We start from the raw sequence: 19,652 nt of genomic DNA on the forward strand, positions 1-19,652 counted from the left end.
CTGTGCAGGCACAATGATACTGTAACACTGGGTGCATAACAAACCCAAGTTCTTTCATTCATTTTCTTTACTGTGCTAGATTCTAATTGGTTGCTATAAGGCCCAATGCTATTATTATAACAATGAGCTGATCAAGAAGAACAGAATGTGCCATTATGAGGAACCAGACATGAGTAATTTCATCTAGCATTAACAGCTGATAACTTCGTTACGTGGTACTCTTGGGATGTCTCATTTTATATAAAGAAACGCTTTAGGCTACATTCAGACCAGCGTAGCTAACCTCGAACGTGGGAAAACCGAAGGTTTTTTCACATCGGAGGTGCACCCGTGCAGAGAGCGTTGTCACGGATTCCCCATAGACTAGAGTCTATGGAGGGTTGTGTGACACGCAGTAACATAGGACACGTCCTATTTTTTCACGGACCCTTTATACGCTCCGTTGAAGCGACCGTGTGAACTACCCCATAGAATTACACGAGTCCGTGTGACGGCCGCCGTTTTAACGGCCGTCACACGTACTACATATATACGCTCATCTGAATGAGCCCTTACTGTTCAGGAAATAAATGAAATTACAAGTTCTACCTGAGGGAATTGTTGTACCATTTTGATGGTTTTCCCCAGGAGACACAAATATGTCTTCTCCTTCAGTGGAAGAACTGGAGGCTGACTCGCTGCTGAGGTCATTTTCACTGGAGCTACTGGAACTGGGGAGCAAAGCATACTTCTGCCTTGCCAGGACTTCTCTCTTCTTTCTTTGCAATAATATCCGCTCTTTTTGTTTCTGTGTCCTCTGAGTTGAACCCTTTTTCATAAAAGTCTTTCGATGAACAGGCCTCCTTAAGTTGCTCACCTGATAACAAGGCCTTTTCAGAAGCATAGTAGGCACAGAGTCTGACTGGGGACGAGGCCATTTTTGAGCCCTCGAACTGGGAGTTCTATTTGTAGGATTTACTCCTGCAGGCGAGAAACGTCTAGGGCTGTCCTTGTCCTCCTCAGAAGTCATTGTATCAGAGTCCCCAAAATGTGAGCTTGACGAAGGCGAAGAAACACAGTCACTAAAGGAAGAATCATTGTCGTCATTACTATGGGGCTCTAGTCTTAGCTCCAACAGTCTCTGATTTTCTTTGCCAGCACAACTTTGGGTAAAGGAAGGACCAGCCTGCTGGCTTTTCCTCTTTTTTCGCACTAGGCCCTTTTCTTGATCTGTGCCGCCATTATTTAAGTTCCTCTGTTGCTTATTAGAGTCACTGCAACAGTGAGAGAATTCATTACCTACTTTACTCGCAATCATGTCCACGTCTGCTGTGAAGGTCCTTGCTGTCCCAGCACACATAGGGTTCAGCAATACCCCTTTCAGATTTTCCGGTCTCTTTGGTGCATCTGAAGGAACCTCACGCTTCATATCCGCTTATAGAACGCTTTGTCGCTCACACAAATAGACCATGAGTGGATTGGTGAGGTCCACCACAAGCTGAAAAGAGAACAAGAAATATCAGTATAGGGCTGAACACTGCCAGGCTTTATTTTAACAGTAATAGGAGTTGGGGAAAAGGCCGCCTGCCAACACTTAGACATAAATGTGATATTTTTGAACATGGATAAAACGGCTGGGTCAGTGTCAGCAGAAAGGTCATTGCCAACAACATTTAACAGAATTTATAGATCACTTAAAGGGGTATTATGGTTTCAGCAAATAAAAATTACTCATCGTAGAATGAAAAAATTCCACAATGTTCCAGTATACTTTCTGTATCAATTCCTCATGGCTTTCCAGATCTCTGCTTGCTGTCATTCAGTGGGTACTTTGCAAATGATAAAAAAAAAAAAAACGGTCCTGGTCACATGAGCAGAACATATTTCCATTTATTTTTGTTAACCCCTTTCTAACGTTTGACGTAACTATGTCACAGTCGGAAAAGGGGGTCCCGCAAAATGCTGTAACTGTACAGCACACTTTCTGATGTTCCTTTTTTTAGATTTTCACAACCTAATTCTAATAAAATCTATGAAACACCTGTGCAGTCAAAATGCTCAATGCACCCCTAAATGAATTCCTTGGGGGTATAGTTTCCAAACTGGGGTCTTTTTGAAGAAGTTTATTATCTTTTGGCACCTCAGGACCTCTGTATACCGATCAGTGCCTGGAAAACATCCTAATAAAAAGTAGGCACCAAAATCCACAATGTGCTCCTTCATTTCTTAGGCCTGTGTTTAAGTCCAGGAGAACACCAGTTGTACATATGGGATATTTATAAGAAACTGTAGAATCGGGGTAATTAATATTGGAGTTGTGTTTCTCTGTTAACAACTGCGGTGTTACAGAATGAAAAATGTATTAAAATTTAAATGTAAGTCTGCAACAAAAAAATAAAAAAAAAAAAACACATTTCACCTTCATTTTTCTTTAATTACTGTGAACAAACAAAAAAAACAAAAAAAAAACCTTCCTGAATAAAGGTTAACACTTTGATGGGTGCAGGTTTTAAAATGTGGTGATTTAGGAGGTGGCTTACAATATATAAAAAGGCCGTTCAGAAGTGAACCATAAAATATTGCTTTTGGAAATCTTATTGAAAATTCAAAAAAAAAAAAAAAAAAGCTGCAAAAAATTAGACGCATTCTAACATGCTAAAAAACTAAATGTTGCCAACATAAAGTAGATATAGTAGATGTTATTAAAGTATTTTGTGTGGTATGATTGTCTTATAAGCTGAAAAATACAAAATGTGGAAAAATGCTAATGTTTTGACATACGGTTACACATCAGATTTTTAAAATGGGGCTCAGTCATAAAGGCCGAAACTGTGTGTGGTGGTGAGGTGTTGAACTAAATGGAAACCAAACAAAACATAATGTAGCAGGGATGTATAAAGCACTTGCCCAACCCAACATTATGCTGAACGATCGTCATAAAATGCGTTTTATTGGGTTAAAGTGGCTCATTAGGAGATTTATACTGCCCTGTCTGAGGGCAGCATAAGGATATATTCTCGCTTGTTTTCTATCCGAATTTGCGGGCAGAAAATCTGAAGCAGATTACAGTAACAGCAAAGCGGATGAGATTTTAACAAGTCTACATGCTGCTGAGCAAGAATGCAGAAAAAACTTGCATAAATTGACCTGCAGTGCGAATTATAAATCCACAGCATGCCAAATTGTGCTTGGAATTCGCATTTCCCTATTGAGTTCAATGCGATTAGCAGAATTTGCCGTGATTACGCTGCGTGTTTGCAGCAAATTCTGGAGGTTATGCATATACGTACCTCTTGAAGCGTTACCACACCCCGCTTCTCCAGGTTGACTTTTTCAAATCACAGCCACCCATTGGTGCTGGAGTCTGACATTTTGTACGAATAAGGCCCCATTCACAGCGCGTTTGTGCTCTCCGCGGGGCGTATACGTTTTTAAACACTCAAAAAGTATTGAAACGTTTAGCTCGGCGTATACATGGACTCGAATGGGCCAGACCTAGACCAAAATAACAACCGTTTGGTCTAGGTTTGTCATGGTTTACGATGGGATACGGTTTTTTGAAAGTACTGAAAAACGTAGTCTGCTACACTATTCTGTACTTCAAAAAAAAAAAGTATATGACGGAACGTTTTTTTTTAGCATTTATCTCAATAGACGACGTATGCAAACGTTATGCTAGGTTTGTATCAGTTTACATACAGTAAATCAGTGTTCACTTTAAAAAAAACGTACCATTTTTTTTTAGGTAAAAAAAAAAAAAATGACAGAAACTTATACCGACATAGGAGTACACGTTAAACGTACACGCTATTAAAAAAGATGTAAACAGAAAATGTTACATGTTTGTATAAGTTTTCAACGGTCCACGTTTTTATATAAAAAAAAAAAAACAAAACACATATACGCCCGGCAGATAGCACAAACGCGATGTGAATGGGGCCTTACTTCTTCCATAAGGCAGACTGGAAAAACCTAACTTCATATTAGTAAAACAATGGACGTCTTCCCGCACAGCTATTTAATCGACAAACATATTAGGCATATAACACAGGCCAACATTTATAAAAGTGGCGTCATTTAACTGCTTCCCGACCGCCCACTGTATATTCACATCGGCATTTGCTGGGCTCTGTGCAGCGCCGACGTGAATTCACGGTGAGTGTTAAAAGCGCGATCCGGGTGTCTCAGAGTAGCGCTGACACCCGGATCGCGCTGTTAACGCCTGCCTCTGGTCCCGGAGACATGACCGGGACCTAATTGGTTCAGGTCCCGGTCTTGGGATCGCAGGGAAAGCTTGTTGTAGCAACGAACTGGAAAGTTGCTACAACAAACTTTCCCGGGGACCGATTGCAGGTGCTGCAGTCGGTTATAAGGCAGAACCGGAGGCCATACAACAGCCCCCGGGTCTGCCGTGCACAGCAGCCTATGAGAACCAGCCGGAGGCCGGTCCCCATAGGCTTCCTGTCATTGTGACTCTCAGCGTCACACTGACAGTTTATAATACGTTACACTACCTAGGTAGTATAACGTATTATAGCAGCGATCAGTGCTGCAGGTCTTCAAGTAAAACAAGTAAAAAATAAAGTAATAAAAATGTTTTATAAAAGTGTAAAAACAATAAATGCTTTTTTTCCTATAAGTCTTTTATTATAGGAAAAAAATGAAAAAGTTAAAAAAAAGTACACATATTTGGTATGACCGCGTTCACAACGACACAAACTATAAAACTATAATATTATTTTTACCGCACGTGAACACCGCAAAAAAAATAATTAAAAAACAATGTCAGAATCACTATTTTTGTGGTCATCGACACTCCAAAAATAGAGAATAAAAAGTGATCAAAAAGTCGCATGTACCCTAAAATAGTACCAATAAAAACTACAACCCGTCCCGCAAAAAACAAGCCCTTACACCGCATTTTTGACTGAAAAATAAAAGTTATGGCTCTCAGAATATGGGGACACAGAATAAATAATTTTATTCAAAAGTGATTTTATTGCGCAAATGCCACAAAATATAAAAAACCTATATACATATGGTATCACCGTAATTGTATCAACCCGCAGAATAAAGTAAAATGTCATTTATAGCGCACGGTGAAAAGTGTAAAAAAAAAAAAAAAAAAAAAAGGAAGAAGAGACAAAAAAACATTGTCAGAATTAGTATTTTGTCACTTTGCTTGCAAAAAAAATCTAATAAAAAGTGAGAAAAAAAAAAAGAAATTCACATGTACCCTAAAATGGTACCAATGAAAACTACAGATTGTCCCGCAACATAAGTCCTCGCACGGCTCCGGTGAAGAAAAAATAAAAAAAGTTCTGGCTCTCAGAATATAGCGACAGAAATTGTGGAGTGTCCAAAAGCTGAAAAGATCGGGCGCCATTTATCAGTGCGACATTGGCCATATATCTGCGGCTTATTATTTACCGAATTACTATACCATGTCCTGATGTACTCTGCCCAATTTACACATACCCCCACATCATAAACTGAAATAAAAGCAAAACCCCAAACAGAACAGTTACCAAGCAAACTCTGCGCTCCAAAAGCCAAATGGTGCTCCCTCCCTTCTGAGCCCCACAGCGTGCCCAAACACCAGCTGACGTCCACATATATGATATTTTATATCCGGGAGAACCCGCTCAACATTGTATGAAGTATTTGTCTTCAGTGGCACAAACTGGGCACAACATATTGTGCGTTAAAATGGCATATCAGTGGAAAATGTTAATTTTCACTTTGCACCATCCGCTGCGCATTAACGCCTTCGCGCACCACGACTTAATAGCATGTCGTGGTGCAGGGGGTTATATATGGAGCGGGCTCATGAACTGCGCCCGCGCCATATTCTGCAGGTGTCCGCTGTGTATTACAGCCGACACCCGGGACAGGAACAGCGATCGCGCTGTTACAGGAGCCTGTAAAACTGATTATTATACTGCAATACATTAGTACTGCAGTGTATTGTACCAGCGACCTAATGATCGCTCGTTCCAGTCCCCTAAAGGGACTTTTGGGAGGTTTCCACTGTTTTGGTACCTCAGGGGCTTTGCAAACGCGACATGGCACTGAAAACCAATCTAGCAAAATCTGCGCTTCAAAATCCAAATGGCGCTCCCTCCCTTCTGAGCTCTGCCGTGGGTCCAAACAGCAGTTTAGTACCACATATGGGGTAATGCTGTAATCGGAGAAGTAGCTTTACAAGTTTTGGGGTGCTTTTTATTCTGTATTCCTTGCAAATATCTTTTTTTAAAATATTTTTTCAGAAATAATAAGTAGATTTTCACTTTCACAGGCAAACTCCAATAAATATAGCAAAAGACCTGTGGGGTCAAGATGCTAACTATACCCCTAGAAAAATTCCTTGAGGGGTGCCGTTTCCAAAACAGTGTCACTTTTGGGGGATTTCCACAGTTTTGGCACTACAAGACCTCTTCAAACCCGACATGGTGCCTAAAATATGTTCTAAAAAAAAGGAGGCCACAAAATCCACTAGGTGCTCCTTTGCTTCTGAGGCCGGTATTTCAGTCCATTACCACACTAGGGCCACATGTGGGATATTTCTAAAAACTGCAGAATCTGGGCAATAAATATTGTGTTGCGTTTCTCTGGTAAAACCTTCTGTGTTACAGAATTTTTTTTATTACAAATGAATTGCAGCAAAAAAAAATACAATTTGTAAATTTCCCCTCTACATTGCTTTCATTCCTGTGAAACGCCTAAAGGGTTAAGAAACTTTCTGAATGCTGTTTTGAATACTTTTAGGGGTGCAGTTTTTAATATGGGGTGATTTATGGGGTCTATCTAGTACAAAAGGCCCTCAAAGCCGCTTTAGAACTGAACTGGTCCCTGTAAAAATCGCCTTTTGAAATTTTCTTGAAAATGTAAGAAATTGCTGGTAAAGTACTAAGCCTTGTAACGTCCTAGAAAAATAAAATAATGTTAAAAAAACTATGCAAATATAAAGTAGACATATGGAATATGTGAAATAGTAACTATTTTGTGTAATATTACTATCTGTTTTACAAGCAGATACATTTAAAATTAGAAAAATCATAATTTTTGCAAATTTTCTCTAAATTTTGGTGGTTTTCACAAATAAGCAATGAATTTATTGACCACATTTTTCCACTAATATAAAGTACAATATGTCACGAGAAAACAATCTCAGAATAGCTTGGATAGGCAAAAGCATTCCGGAGTTATTACCACATAAAGTAACACGTCAGATTTGAAAAAAATGGAGCTGGTCCTGAAGGCCAAAATGAGCTCGGTCTTGAAAGGGTTAAGTCATTATCTAAGTTAATGGGGGGTTTTCCCGGGCATTTCAAAATTTAAGATTTTAGATAAAATAACCAATACTCACCTTCTACATCCCCTGCTGCTCCAGCGCATAGTCTCCGGAAGTCACCGCTGGTCTTTGTCGGCAGCCACGTCATCGCTGCAGCAAAGTGTTTAAACACAGGCCTTAGCGGTGATGCTTGCGTGTACGGCACTAGACCGCTGAGCCCAATGGTTGACTGAATTGGTCACGTGGATGACCGGCATCACTGCAGGTCATCCACGTGACAGACGGAGACCATTAGGGTCAGAGTGGTGGGGGGATTTGACAGGTGAGTGCGTATTATTTTATTTATTATCAATTTCATTCTGATGGGGTCTATTTAGATGCACCCATTGCTTCACTTTATTAGAGAAACTTACAGCTGCCACAAAATTAAAGGGTCTGCATGGTGATTATATACCCTGGCACCCCTAAAAGCAGCATCTTCATACTGCTGAGGGAATAAATCCAGGATATGTAACCACGAAGATCTAGTTCAGTGAAATGCCTAAGTGTTCATTTGTGGTCACCACACAGCAACAGTCATTAGCACAGATTATTTTATTTCCTGCTCTAACCATCTGAATATTGCTTATAGAATCTTGGCAAAGAACCAGCTCTAGATATAATGCAGTAAATGGATATGCACGCAAATCATTGATCTCAGATCTGTATTCACGATCAAAGCGGAATAGATGTGCAAGAGCCCTAACATTTATACGCATAAAAACATAGATCTCTTTCTGTAAAGCGCGGAAAGAAAGACCTTTCAATACAACCACAAAAAAATGAACGGAGCTCAACAGGGATGATTTGGCAAGCTAGTCACAGAGGCCAGAAACATTATGCTGTAATGTCATCTCTGGCAACAGATGGCGGGTACAGATGAGTAATGACTTCACAGAAATTTCTCAGAGATATACCAACCAAAGTCGGACAAAAGCAAAAAATATTTCACATATAAAAGCTGAATCAGAACTACCAGAAAAAAAAATAAGTCAGACCTAAAAGACATAGCACAAATAGAAAACCTGTGCATTTTTCCACACTAAATACTTCACTGACTGCAATGATTTAATGATGCAATAGGAACTGAATGTTTCCTAAGGGTGGCAATACACAGGAAGATCTCTCCCCAACATTGACCATCAGTGAAACACCCGCACGTAGTCAGACTCTCTATAAAAGCTAGGTTTAGACGCGGTTCACACCTGTGTCCCGGTTTCTGTTTATAATGTAAACCACGACAGTGTTATCAAACAGATACCACTAGCACCTGTCAACCACCACCGACTAGGCCCCATGCAAACGACCGTAAAAATTGTACGAAATTACAGACCCATTACCTTCTAAGGCCGACGGACACCTTCTTGTATATTTACGTGAAGGTGTCCGTGCCGTAGAATCCTTCAGTAAAAAATAGGACATGTCCTATTTTTTTTAATTTTACGGACCGTTATGGTCGTGTGCATGGGGCCTTAGGAGGTCTGTCAGGTTCCATCATGGTGGCTGTAGTTTTCACAGGAAGAAAGATAGCGATGCATGCAATGCTATCTTCCCATAAAATATAACAGGATCTGCAATGGAGCCTGTGATGTGAACAGAACCAAAACACACCTTTTGCATTTTTAGCATGTATTATTTTGTTTAACCCCTTCCCTCTTTAGCCACTTTTGACCTTCCTGACAGAGCCTCATTTTTCAAATCTGACATGTGTCACTTTATGTGGTAATAACTCCGGAATGCTTTCACCTATCCAAGCGATTCTGAGATTGTTTTCTCGTGACACATTGGACTTTATGTTACTGGCAAAATTTGCTCGATATGTTCAGTATTTAATTGTGAAAAACACCAAAATTTAGCGAAAAATTGCAAAAATTAGCATTTTTCTCAATTTAAATGTATCTGCTTGTAAGACAGGCAGTTATAATACACAAAATTGTTGCTAATTAACATCCCCCATACTTTAGATTGGCATCGTTTTTTGAACATCCTTTTATTTTTCTATGACCTCACAAGGCTTAGAACTTTAGCAGCAATTTCTCACATTTTCAAGAAAATTTCAAAAGGCTATTTTTACAGGGGCCAGTTCAGTTGTGAAGTGGTTTTGAGGGCCTTATATATTAGAAACCCCAAAAAAGTCACCCCATTTTAAAAACTTCACCCCTCAAAGTATTCAAAACAGCATTTAGAAAATGTCTTAACCCTTTAAACATTTCACAGGAATTAAAGCAAAGTAGAGGTGAAATTTACAAATTTCATATTTTTCTGCAGAAATACATTTTTAATACAATTTTTTTTATAACACAGAAGGTTTTACCAGAGAAATGCAACTCAATATTTGTTGCCCAGTTTTTGCAGTTTTAGGAAATATCCCACATGTGGCCGTAGCGTGCTACTGGACTGAAACACCGGCCTCAGAAGCAAAGGAGCACCTAGTGGATTTTGGGGCCTTATTTTTGTTAGAATATATTTTAGGCACCATGTCAGGTTTGAAGGGCTCTTGCGGTGCCAAAACAGTCAAAATCCCCCAAAAGTGACCCCATCTGGGAAACTAGACACCTCAAGGAAATTATCTAGGGGTGTAGTGAGCATTTTCACCGCACAGGTTTTTTACAGAAATTATTGGAAGTAGGCCGTGAAAATTAAAATCAACATTTCTTCAAAGAAAATGTAGGTTTAGCAATTTTTTTTCTCATTTCCACAAGGACTAAAGGAGAAAAAGCACCGCAAAATTTGTAAAGCAATTTCTCCCGAGTAAAACAATACCTCACATGTGGTAATAAACGGTTGTTTGGAGACACGGCGTGGCTGAGAAGGGAAAGAGCGCCATTTGGCTTTTGGAGTTCACATTTAGCAGGAATGGTTTGCGGAGGCCATGTCACATTTACAAAGCCCCTGAGGGGACAAAACAGTGAAAACCCCAAACAAGTGACCCCATTTTGGAAACTATACCCCTTGAGGAAATTATCTAGGGGTATAGTGAGCATTTTGACCCCACAGGTTTTTTGCAGAAATTTTTGCAAGTAGGCTGTGAAAATGAAAATCTACATTTTTTCAAAGAAAATGTAGGTTTAGCTAATTTTTTCTCATTTCCAGAAGGACTAAAGGAGAAAAAGCACCACAAAATTTGTAAAGCAATTTCTCCCGAGTAAAACAATACCCCACATGTGGTAATAAACGGCTGTTTGGACACACGGCAGGGCTTAGAAGGGAAAGAGCACTATTTGACTTTTTGAGATCACATTTAGCAGGAATGATTTGCGGAGGCCAGGTCACATTTGCAAAGCCCCTGAGGGGACAAAACAATGAAAACGCCCAAAAAGGGACTCCATTTAGGAAACTACACCTCTTGAAGAATGCATCTAGGGGTGTAGTGAGCATTTTGACCCCACAGATGTTTCATAGAATTTATTAGAATTAGGCAGTGAAAATAAAAACAGTCCTTTTTCTTCAATAAGACGTAGCTTTAGCGCAAATTTTTTCATTTTCTCAACAAATAAAGGAAAAAAAGAACCCAACATTTGTAAAGCTATTTCTCCCGAGTACGGCAATACCCCATATGTGGTCATAAACTGCTGTTTGGGCAAACGGCAGGGCTCAGAAGGGAAGGACCGCCATTTGGAGTGCAGATGTTGCTGGATTGGTTTCTGGGCACCTGTGGGCCCAAAACAGTGGAAACCCCCCAGAAGTGACCCCATTTTGTAAACTACACCCCTCAATGCATTTACCAAGGGGTGTAGTAAGCATTTTAACCCTGCAGGTGTTTTGTAGAAATTAGTGTGCGCTCAATGTTGCAGAGTGAAAATGGGATTTTTTTCCATAGATATGCCAATATGTGGTGCCCGGCTTGTGCCACCATAACAAGACAGCTCTCTAATTATTATGCGGTGTTTCCCGGTTTTAGAAACACCCTACATGTGGCCCTAATCTTTTGTCTGGACATATGACAGGGCTCAGAAGTGAAGAGTACCATGCGGAGTGGAGGCCTAATTTGGCGATTTACAAAGTATTGGTTCACAACTGCAGAGGCTCAGATGTGAAATAATAAAAAGAAACCCCTGATAAGTGACCCCATTATGGAACTGCACCCCTCAAGGCATTTATTAAGGGGTGTAGTGAGCATTTTCACCCCACAGGTCTTTTCCATAAATGAATGCGCTGCGGATGGTGCAAATTAAAAATTTCTATTTTTCCCTAGATATGCCATTCAGTGGCAAATATGTCATGCCCAGCTTATGACGCTGGAGACACACACCACAAAAATTGTTAAAAGGGTTCTCACGGGTATGACGGTGCCATATATGTTGAAGGAAACTGCTGTTTGGGCACGCTGTAGGGTTCAGGGCCGAGGGAGCACCATTTGGCTTTTGGAGAGCGGATTTTGCTTGGTACTATATTTGTTTGAGTATTGCTGGTGTTTTATAATGTGGGGGTACATGTAAGCGGGGCGGAGTATATAAGGGGCATAGTCAGGTGGTATAAAAAAATAAAAATAATCCATAGATGTGTGTTACGCTGTGAAGCAATCCTTTCTGCACAGGCCGGTGTCGCACTGATAAATGGTGTCATTTCTTATCCCCCTTTTGGTCCACACTCCGCGCCTTTGTAGTTTGGGGAATTTTGCTGGGAAAGTATTATCCTGGTATAATACGGGCACCGTCGCTTCCATCGGATATGATTGGGCCCTCCCTTCCTGGTTCCCTAATTTTAGGTCCTTGATAAATCGCCTCTTGAAACAGAAGAAATGTTCTCCTCGGGCACAACTGCATATTTTTTTATTTCCTGACTTATTGGAGCCATAACTAATTTTATTTTTCATAGACGTAGCGGTATGAGGGCTGGTTTGTTGCGGGACGAGCTGTAGTTATTATTGGTACCATTTTGGGGTACATGTGACTTTTTGATCACCTTTTATCCTATTTTTTGGGATGCCAGGTAAACCAAAAAACGCAATTCTGGCACAGCTTTTTTTGGTTTTTTTTTATACAGAGTTCACCACGCATTATAAACTACATGTTACCTTTATTCTGCGGGTCAGTACGATTCCGGCGATACCTCATTTATAGAACTTTTTTATGTTTTACAACTTTTTGCACAATAAAATTACTTTTGTAAAAAGAATGTATTTTTTCTGTCGCCAAGTTGTGAGAACCATAACGTTTTAATTTTTTTGTCGACGGAGTTGTATGAGGGCTTGTTTTTTGCGGGACGAGCTATAGTTTTTATAGGTACCATTTTTGGATACGTGCGACTTTTTGATCACTTTTTATTGTAATATTTGTAGGGCAAAGTGACTAAAAAACAGAAACTCTGGTAACGTTTTTTACGGGTTTTTTTTACGCTGTTCACCGCGTGCAATAAATATAATATTTTGATACCTCCGGTCGTTACGGTCGTGGCGATACCAAATACATATGGTTTATTATTATTTTTCAATAATAAAGGACTTGATAAGAGTAAAAGGGGGATTGTGTGTTATTTGATTACTTGAAACTTTTATTGTTTTCAAACTTTTATTTTTTGCACTTTTTTTTACACTTTTTTATACTTTTTTTACACTTTTTCTCAAGTCCCACTAGGGGACTTGAAGGTCCAACGGTCAGATTTTTTTTTTTCTAATACATTGCACTACCTATGTAGTGCAATGTATTAGATCTGTCAGTCATTCACTGACAGCAAGCCGTTTAGGCTTCGCCTCCCGGCGGGGCCTAAATCGGCTTCCGTAATGGCAGAGCAGGAGACCATTGTGTCTCCTGTTGCCATAACAGCAGTCGCCAGTCCCGATTGCCTGTCAGGGCTGGCGATCTGCTTGTAACCGCTACGATGCAGCAATCGCTTTCGATTGCTGCATCGAAGGGGTTAATGGCAGGGATCGGAGCTAGCTCCGGTTCCTGCCGTTACAGGTGGATGTCAGCTGTACAGTACAGCTGACTTCCACCGCTGATGACGCCGGATCAGCTCCTGACCCGGCGCCATCTTGCCGGCAGCTACGGAGGCCGATCAGGCTCCGCCGCCGGGCGGATCTTGACCGGCTTCGGTGCTAGGCAGACCGGGAGGCCAGTATTAGGCCTCCGGTTGCCATTGCAGCCACCGGAACCCCGGCAATTTCATTACTGGGGTTCCGATGAGCTGCAAACACCTTAAAGAGGCTCTGTCACCAGATTTTGCAGCCCCTATCTGCTATTGCATGTGATCGGCGCTGCAATGTAGATTACAATAACGTTTTTATTTTTAAAAAACGAGCATTTTTGGCCAAGTTATGACCATTTTCGTATTTATGCAAATGAGGCTTGCAAAAGTACAACTGGGCGTGTTGAAATGTAAAAGTACAACTGGGCGTGTATTATGTGCGTACATCGGGGCGTGTTTACTACTTTTACTAGCTGGGCGTTGTGCATAGAAGTGTCATCCACTTCTCTTCACAACGCCCAGCTTCTGGCAGTGCAGACACAGCCGTGTTCTCCAGAGATCACGCTGTGACGTCACTCACAGGTCCTGCATCGTGTCGGCACCAGAGGCTACAGATGATTCTGCAGCAGCATCGGCGTTTGCAGGTAAGTCGATGTAGCTACTTACCTGCAAATGCTGATGCTGCTGCAGAATCAACTGTAGCCTCTGGTGCCGATGTGGCCGACACGATGCAGGACCTGTGAGTGACGTCACAGATCTGCACTGCCAGAAGCTGGGCGTTGTGAAGAGAAGTGGATGATACTTCTCATCAGAACGCCCAGCTAGTAAAAGTAGTAAACACGCCCCGATGTACGCACCTAATACACGCCCAGTTGTACTTTTACTTTTCAACACGCCCAGTTGTACTTTTGCAAGCCTCATTTGCATAAATACGAAAATGGTCATAACTTGGCCAAAAAAGCTCGTTTTTTAAAAATAAAAACGTTACTGTAATCTACATTGCAGCGCCGATCACATGCAATAGCAGATAGGGGCTGCAAAATCTGGTGACAGAGGCTCTTTAAGTGCAGCGATCGCGTTTGAGCGCTGCACTTAAGGGGTTAATGGCGGGGATCGAAGCTAATTTCGGTCCCCGCCGTTACAGTCGGATGTCAGCTGTAAGATACAGCTGAGATCCGGTGATGATGGGACCGGCTCAGCTTCTGAGCCGGTGCCAAACGTTTGACGTACATGTACGGCAAGATGCGGGAAGTCAGTACTTTCCATGACGTACATGTACGTCAAATGTCGGGAAGGGGTTAATAGAGAAAACAAAAACAAGGACTACAGATGCAAAGCGCATAAGTTTGCGCTAGTTCGTCATCAGTTTTCCGTCAGAGTACAAACTACAAAAAAAACAGGGCCTTATTCACACAACCACATACATGAGTTGTGGACCTGTATTGTTCCCCATGTGGTTCATCATTGTGCACCATGTATTGCAATGTATTCCACCTAGTATCACGGACATGTAAGATAAAGTGACATATTGTTTAGATCTAGTGAATGATAAGTATCACAAGCAAGAAGCATTAACCAATGGTATAATAGAGCTAAATATATTATAAGATGGCTGTATGTCAATGGGACATAACTGATAGAAAACTTGGGTCTAATTTCCAGAATTATTTTTATTTTTTGTAAGAGCCCACTTTAAAGATGGCCGTTCACAGTTCTCTGCCAACATCAAGGGACAGTCAGGATGTCGTCTTATGCATTAGATGGTCAATGGATAAGTCAACATTAATCATCAAATCAGAAAACCTCGATTCTATGTGTAACACTTCCACTATGAGCTACGTGTAAGCTGGGCAAGTTATTAATTGTTGGTATGCTTCCATTAAGCTTTGCCACTTTATTTTTAATTGAAGTATGTGCTAAGTCGAAACAATTTAGATATTCATAAGACCAGCATTTACATCTGAAGATGAAGAACCTACAAATGTCTCATGGTTGACTGTAAGCAGCTCACATGCATACAAGCTCTTGCCTTTTAACGCCTTAATGACCAAGCCAGATTTGTTAAATCTGGTATGTGTGACTTTATCAGAGAATAACTCAGCGAAAGTTTTGAATATCCAAGTAATTCTGACATTGTTTTTTCGTCACATGTTGTACTTTATTTTAGTGGTTAAAGTAGACTGATACGATTTACGGAAAAGAATAAAAAAATAGAAAAAATGAAGAAATTTTGTAAAAATTATCATTTTTCCCTATATTTAACGCCAATATGTCACATATGTACATACATACAGTACAATTTTTTTTTATTAAATATATATTTCCATCTCTTTACTCTATTTTGGTAGCACTTTTGAAAAAAAAAATATTTTTTTTTTTGAGCAATTTAGAAGACTGGAAACCCCCACAAGTGACACCATTTTGCAAACTACACCCCTTAAGGTATTTATTAAGGGGTGTTGTAAGTATTTTGACCCCACAGTTTTTTTGTAAGAATTCATGCAAAGCAGGCGTAAAAAATATAATCTCACTTTTTTCATAAAAGTATCACTTTGAAGACAGATTTCTGTGTAAAGCGACAATAAGAATGAAGAAACACACCCCAAAATCTATCACCCTGTTTCTCCTGTTTTCAAAAATGCCCCCATTGTGACTCTAATACATTGCCTGGACACACGACAGGGCCCGAAAGGAAGGGAACACCCGGAGGCTTTCAGGACTCATATTTTGCTTGAAAATGTTTTAGGCCCCACTGTATATTTGGAGAGGTTTTGAACTACCAGAACGATAGAAATTCCCCATAAACGACCCCATTTAGAAAACTAGACCCCTTAAGGTATTTATCTAGGGGTGTAGTGAGTGAGTATTTTGACCCCACAGTTTTTTGCTAAATTTAATGCATAGCAGGTGAAAAAAAATAAAAATAAATTACTTTTTTCATAAAAGTATCACTTTGAAGACCGATTTCTGTGTAAAGCGATGAAAATGAAGAAACACACCCCAAAATCAATCACCCGGTTTCTCCTGTTTTCAAAAATACTCTCATTGTTGCCCCAATCTGCTTATTAGACGTGTGGCTGGGCCAAAAAGAGAGGGAGCACCCTTTGGCTTTCAGGGCACAATTGAATAAATTCTCGGCCCCATATCATGCATTTAGAGGCATTGAGCTGCCTGAACAAAAAAAAAAAAAAAAAAAACACGCAGAAATGACCCCATTTTAAAAACTAAACCCCTAAAGGTATTCATCTAGTGGTGTAGTGGGCATGCGGACCAAAAATTTTTTAAAGGAGGAAATAATGGGTATCATTTCAGACACTATGGGTATATAATGTTTTCTTCAAACTCTTATTACGTTTCCACATGAAATAGAGGAGACGTGGTAGAAGGTTATTTTGTTAGAAATATGCCACATTAATACATTTGTGCGGCATACAGAAGAGAAGTGAAGCCGTGTATTCATAATGGATACATGTCGCTATAGACGTATTTGCCTGTACTTATGACTATGTCTTGCTGAAGAAGCAGTTGGTGCCATTACGATGTCATTGTGGACAGAATTCTGTCCTAATATAAAATCAGTCAGAGAGAAAAAAATAAACTGTACTGGAGTGACGGGCAATATCTTCAAACAAATGGAGGAAAATGTATCCAACTATGTTGCAAACTCGAGTCTGTTCACTAGATAGAAGAACACCTGCAGGGCTGTCAAGACAAGGTTTTTTTTTTCAGTGACTGGTTGTACAACGTCTCTTTAGCTCCATCAATCCTTATGAGGGACGAATGTGCCAAGTGACGCGGTACACCATAACAGGCCCCTGCCCGGCAAGGTAGGAACCGCTATGTGCACAAAACAACCAATCGCCTACAGAATATATAGAGGGACAATGTCCAAAACCATCTATAGGAACAGTAAAGGATCACTAATCCTCAAAATTATGTCAGTATTTCCAGAAGAACCGTAACAAAGCCCATGGTGTATTGATAAGGAACAGCTCGATTATTAGAGATCCTCCAAAAAAAAAATATCATGCCCGTATCACGGTACAGAATTAGGAATGTAACCGCTGTATGTGGCAGGACATAGTCATAAGAAAAAGGAAATACATCCCCAATTTATTCTTGTAACCATTGCTAAAATGCACGACTTCCACTAATTCAGGGGCGGCACGGGCCGCAGGTGTTGGATTTATCTACTAATAAATGCAATGCCCACATTTATTTTTTATTTCAAGAACACTTATGGGGGTCCATGTTCTGAATAGACAGATGTGGGCTCCTGCACAATAAACTGTATTCATTTGTGAGTGATCAAGTCCTGGATTTAATTGTCCAAGAATTGTATAAAAAAAATCATAAAGGGGAAATTTAGTTTTACAGTCTGAAATAAATACTTTACTACCTCCCCGTGAGAATCCCTCCCTCCCTTGGAAAGCTCAGAAACGAAAAATAAAATATGAATAAATGAAATTGACTCCCTAAAAAGAATCCCCCCCACCCCACCCTTTTTGGTGTTCCCTAAATTATAGATAAAATTAATAATTAGAAACTGTGTGGTAGGTCTCAAAACAGGGGTAGTTGCACAGGCCTGGATTTGAAGGGCACATGGGGCAGTAAAACCGGGTATCCCTCCTCCTTCCGTGTTTACTGCACACCCGGCATCTCCTTTGGGGGTATTCCTTACTCTCAGTGGCAGGGACGGGGTGAAGGAAGTGGCGCTCAGTGAGCCTTTTGACATTCTCTGACTCAAAAGGAGTCTCCAGGTGCGGGGGAGTCAAACAGGAGGTGCTCTATAATTTTCTCCTGATACTGGAGGAAACTGAGCGTTCCCTGGGTCTTGTAGAGCACATAACTGTTGTAAGTGGCCATTTGGATAAGGTAGATCGCTACCTTTTTATACCAGGCCCTAGTTTTGCGCTTGACCAGGTACGGTTGTAGGACCTGGTCAGATAGATCGACTCCCCCCATGAACTTATTATAGTCCACCACGCAGACCGGTTTCCTCTTATCAGAGGTAGCGCCCCTCTCTCTTACTGCCACTGTGGTGTCCTCGTGCACGGTGGAGAGCATGTACACGTCCTTTTTGTCACTCCATTGTATTGCGAGCAACTGGTCACTGGTGAATGAGAGTGATGCACCCCTTACTAGTCGCCTGGACACCAGCTGTTGAGGGAAGCCGACTATTTTTTCGTACCGTCCCACAGGCCCCTGTATTCGCAGCATGGAGGGACTTATACAGGGGGACATTGGTGTAGTAAAATATCCTCTGGGCATCCTGGGGGATTAAGGTGGCGGTCCCTGCCCTCATATATAAAAAAGGCACAGGTGTAGCCCGTTGTGCTCTCGCACACCTTATGGAGTTTCACTCCGTATCGGGCTCTTTTGGAGGGGATATATTGGCGAAACGATAGACGGCCCTTGAAGGCCATAAGGGACTCGTCAACCGCTATTTTTTGGCCTGGGGTGTACAAATTCAGAAAAGACTCAGATAGGAGGGAGATGAGGGGTCTCAACTTGTTGAGGCGATCATGGCCTGGGTCACTTCTTGGGGGGGATTTGGGAGTTGTCCGAGAAGTGCATGAAGCGCATTAGCGTCTCATAGCGCGTTCGGGTCATGACAGCAGCAAATACAGGGGTGCTATGGATAGCGCTAGTAGCCCAGTAGGAGCGGATAGACGTTTTTTTTTACTATCCCCATATTTAGGGTAATTCCCCAAAAATTTTTCATTTCACAGACGGTTGTGGGGATCCATCCTCTGGAATAGTAATAAATTCGTCTGCTGGACGATTAGTTCCAGGAACTGATCGCCTATAAACAAATTAAAAAAATTATAGGGGGTAAAATTTGTGACATCAGAGTGGATGCCTGGAGTCGCTGTAAATGGCGGAATTTGGGGGGGAGAAAGAAACTGCAGGATCCCACATTGCGGGAGGGACTGCAGTACTAGGCCCGGCTCCTGACGCTTCACCGGTGACCGCTGCGTCCACCACCATAGGGCTAGGGGGTCCAGTGGCAGAAGCAGAACTTGTGTCGCTTTCTGAGCCAAGTTCTGCTTCTGACGCAGTGTCTGTATCACTGCCGGAACCGCTACAGCACAGCATGGCGTATGCCTGCTCGGCAGAGAACATTCTGCGGCTTCTGCGGTTCATTATTTTCTAACACTAAACTAACAAGTACATTTATTTTTTGTATTTTACATTTTTTTGGGATTTTTTTTTTTACATAATAGACAACACGACCGTAAAAAAATAAAAAAATACGGTAAACCGCAGTGAATTACAGCAACTAAAACTAATTCAGCGGAAAAAAAAAAGAATTACGGAGATAACAAGTAATTACGGGTAATCTGGCGTGATTACGGGTAATCTGGGGTGATTACGGACAATATCGGAACACTGGCGAGTATGTGGTGTATTTCACAGTATAAGGCCTCAT

The 19,652-nt window shown here is 41.0% G+C and overlaps 1 protein-coding gene across 5 annotated transcripts in view; it reads right to left on the reverse strand.

Annotated features, from left to right (window-relative positions):
* RNF111 (ring finger protein 111) overlaps positions 1–19,652 on the reverse strand; it is an 80,048-nt gene that overhangs the window by 42,201 nt on the left and 18,195 nt on the right. For 4 of the 5 annotated variants that reach the window (XM_075857933.1, XM_075857931.1, XM_075857930.1 and 1 more), the window contains exon 2: positions 589–1,477. In XM_075857933.1, coding sequence (XP_075714048.1) covers positions 589–1,408 — 820 coding nt within the window. In that variant the 5' untranslated portion in view covers positions 1,409–1,477. The remainder of the gene's footprint in view (positions 1–588; positions 1,478–19,652) is intronic. The other variant, XM_075857934.1, reaches the window with a different exon arrangement.

This window comes from Rhinoderma darwinii, chromosome 3 (genome assembly GCF_050947455.1).
Source record: "Rhinoderma darwinii isolate aRhiDar2 chromosome 3, aRhiDar2.hap1, whole genome shotgun sequence".
In the NCBI taxonomy this organism is placed as follows: Eukaryota; Metazoa; Chordata; class Amphibia; order Anura; family Rhinodermatidae; genus Rhinoderma; species Rhinoderma darwinii.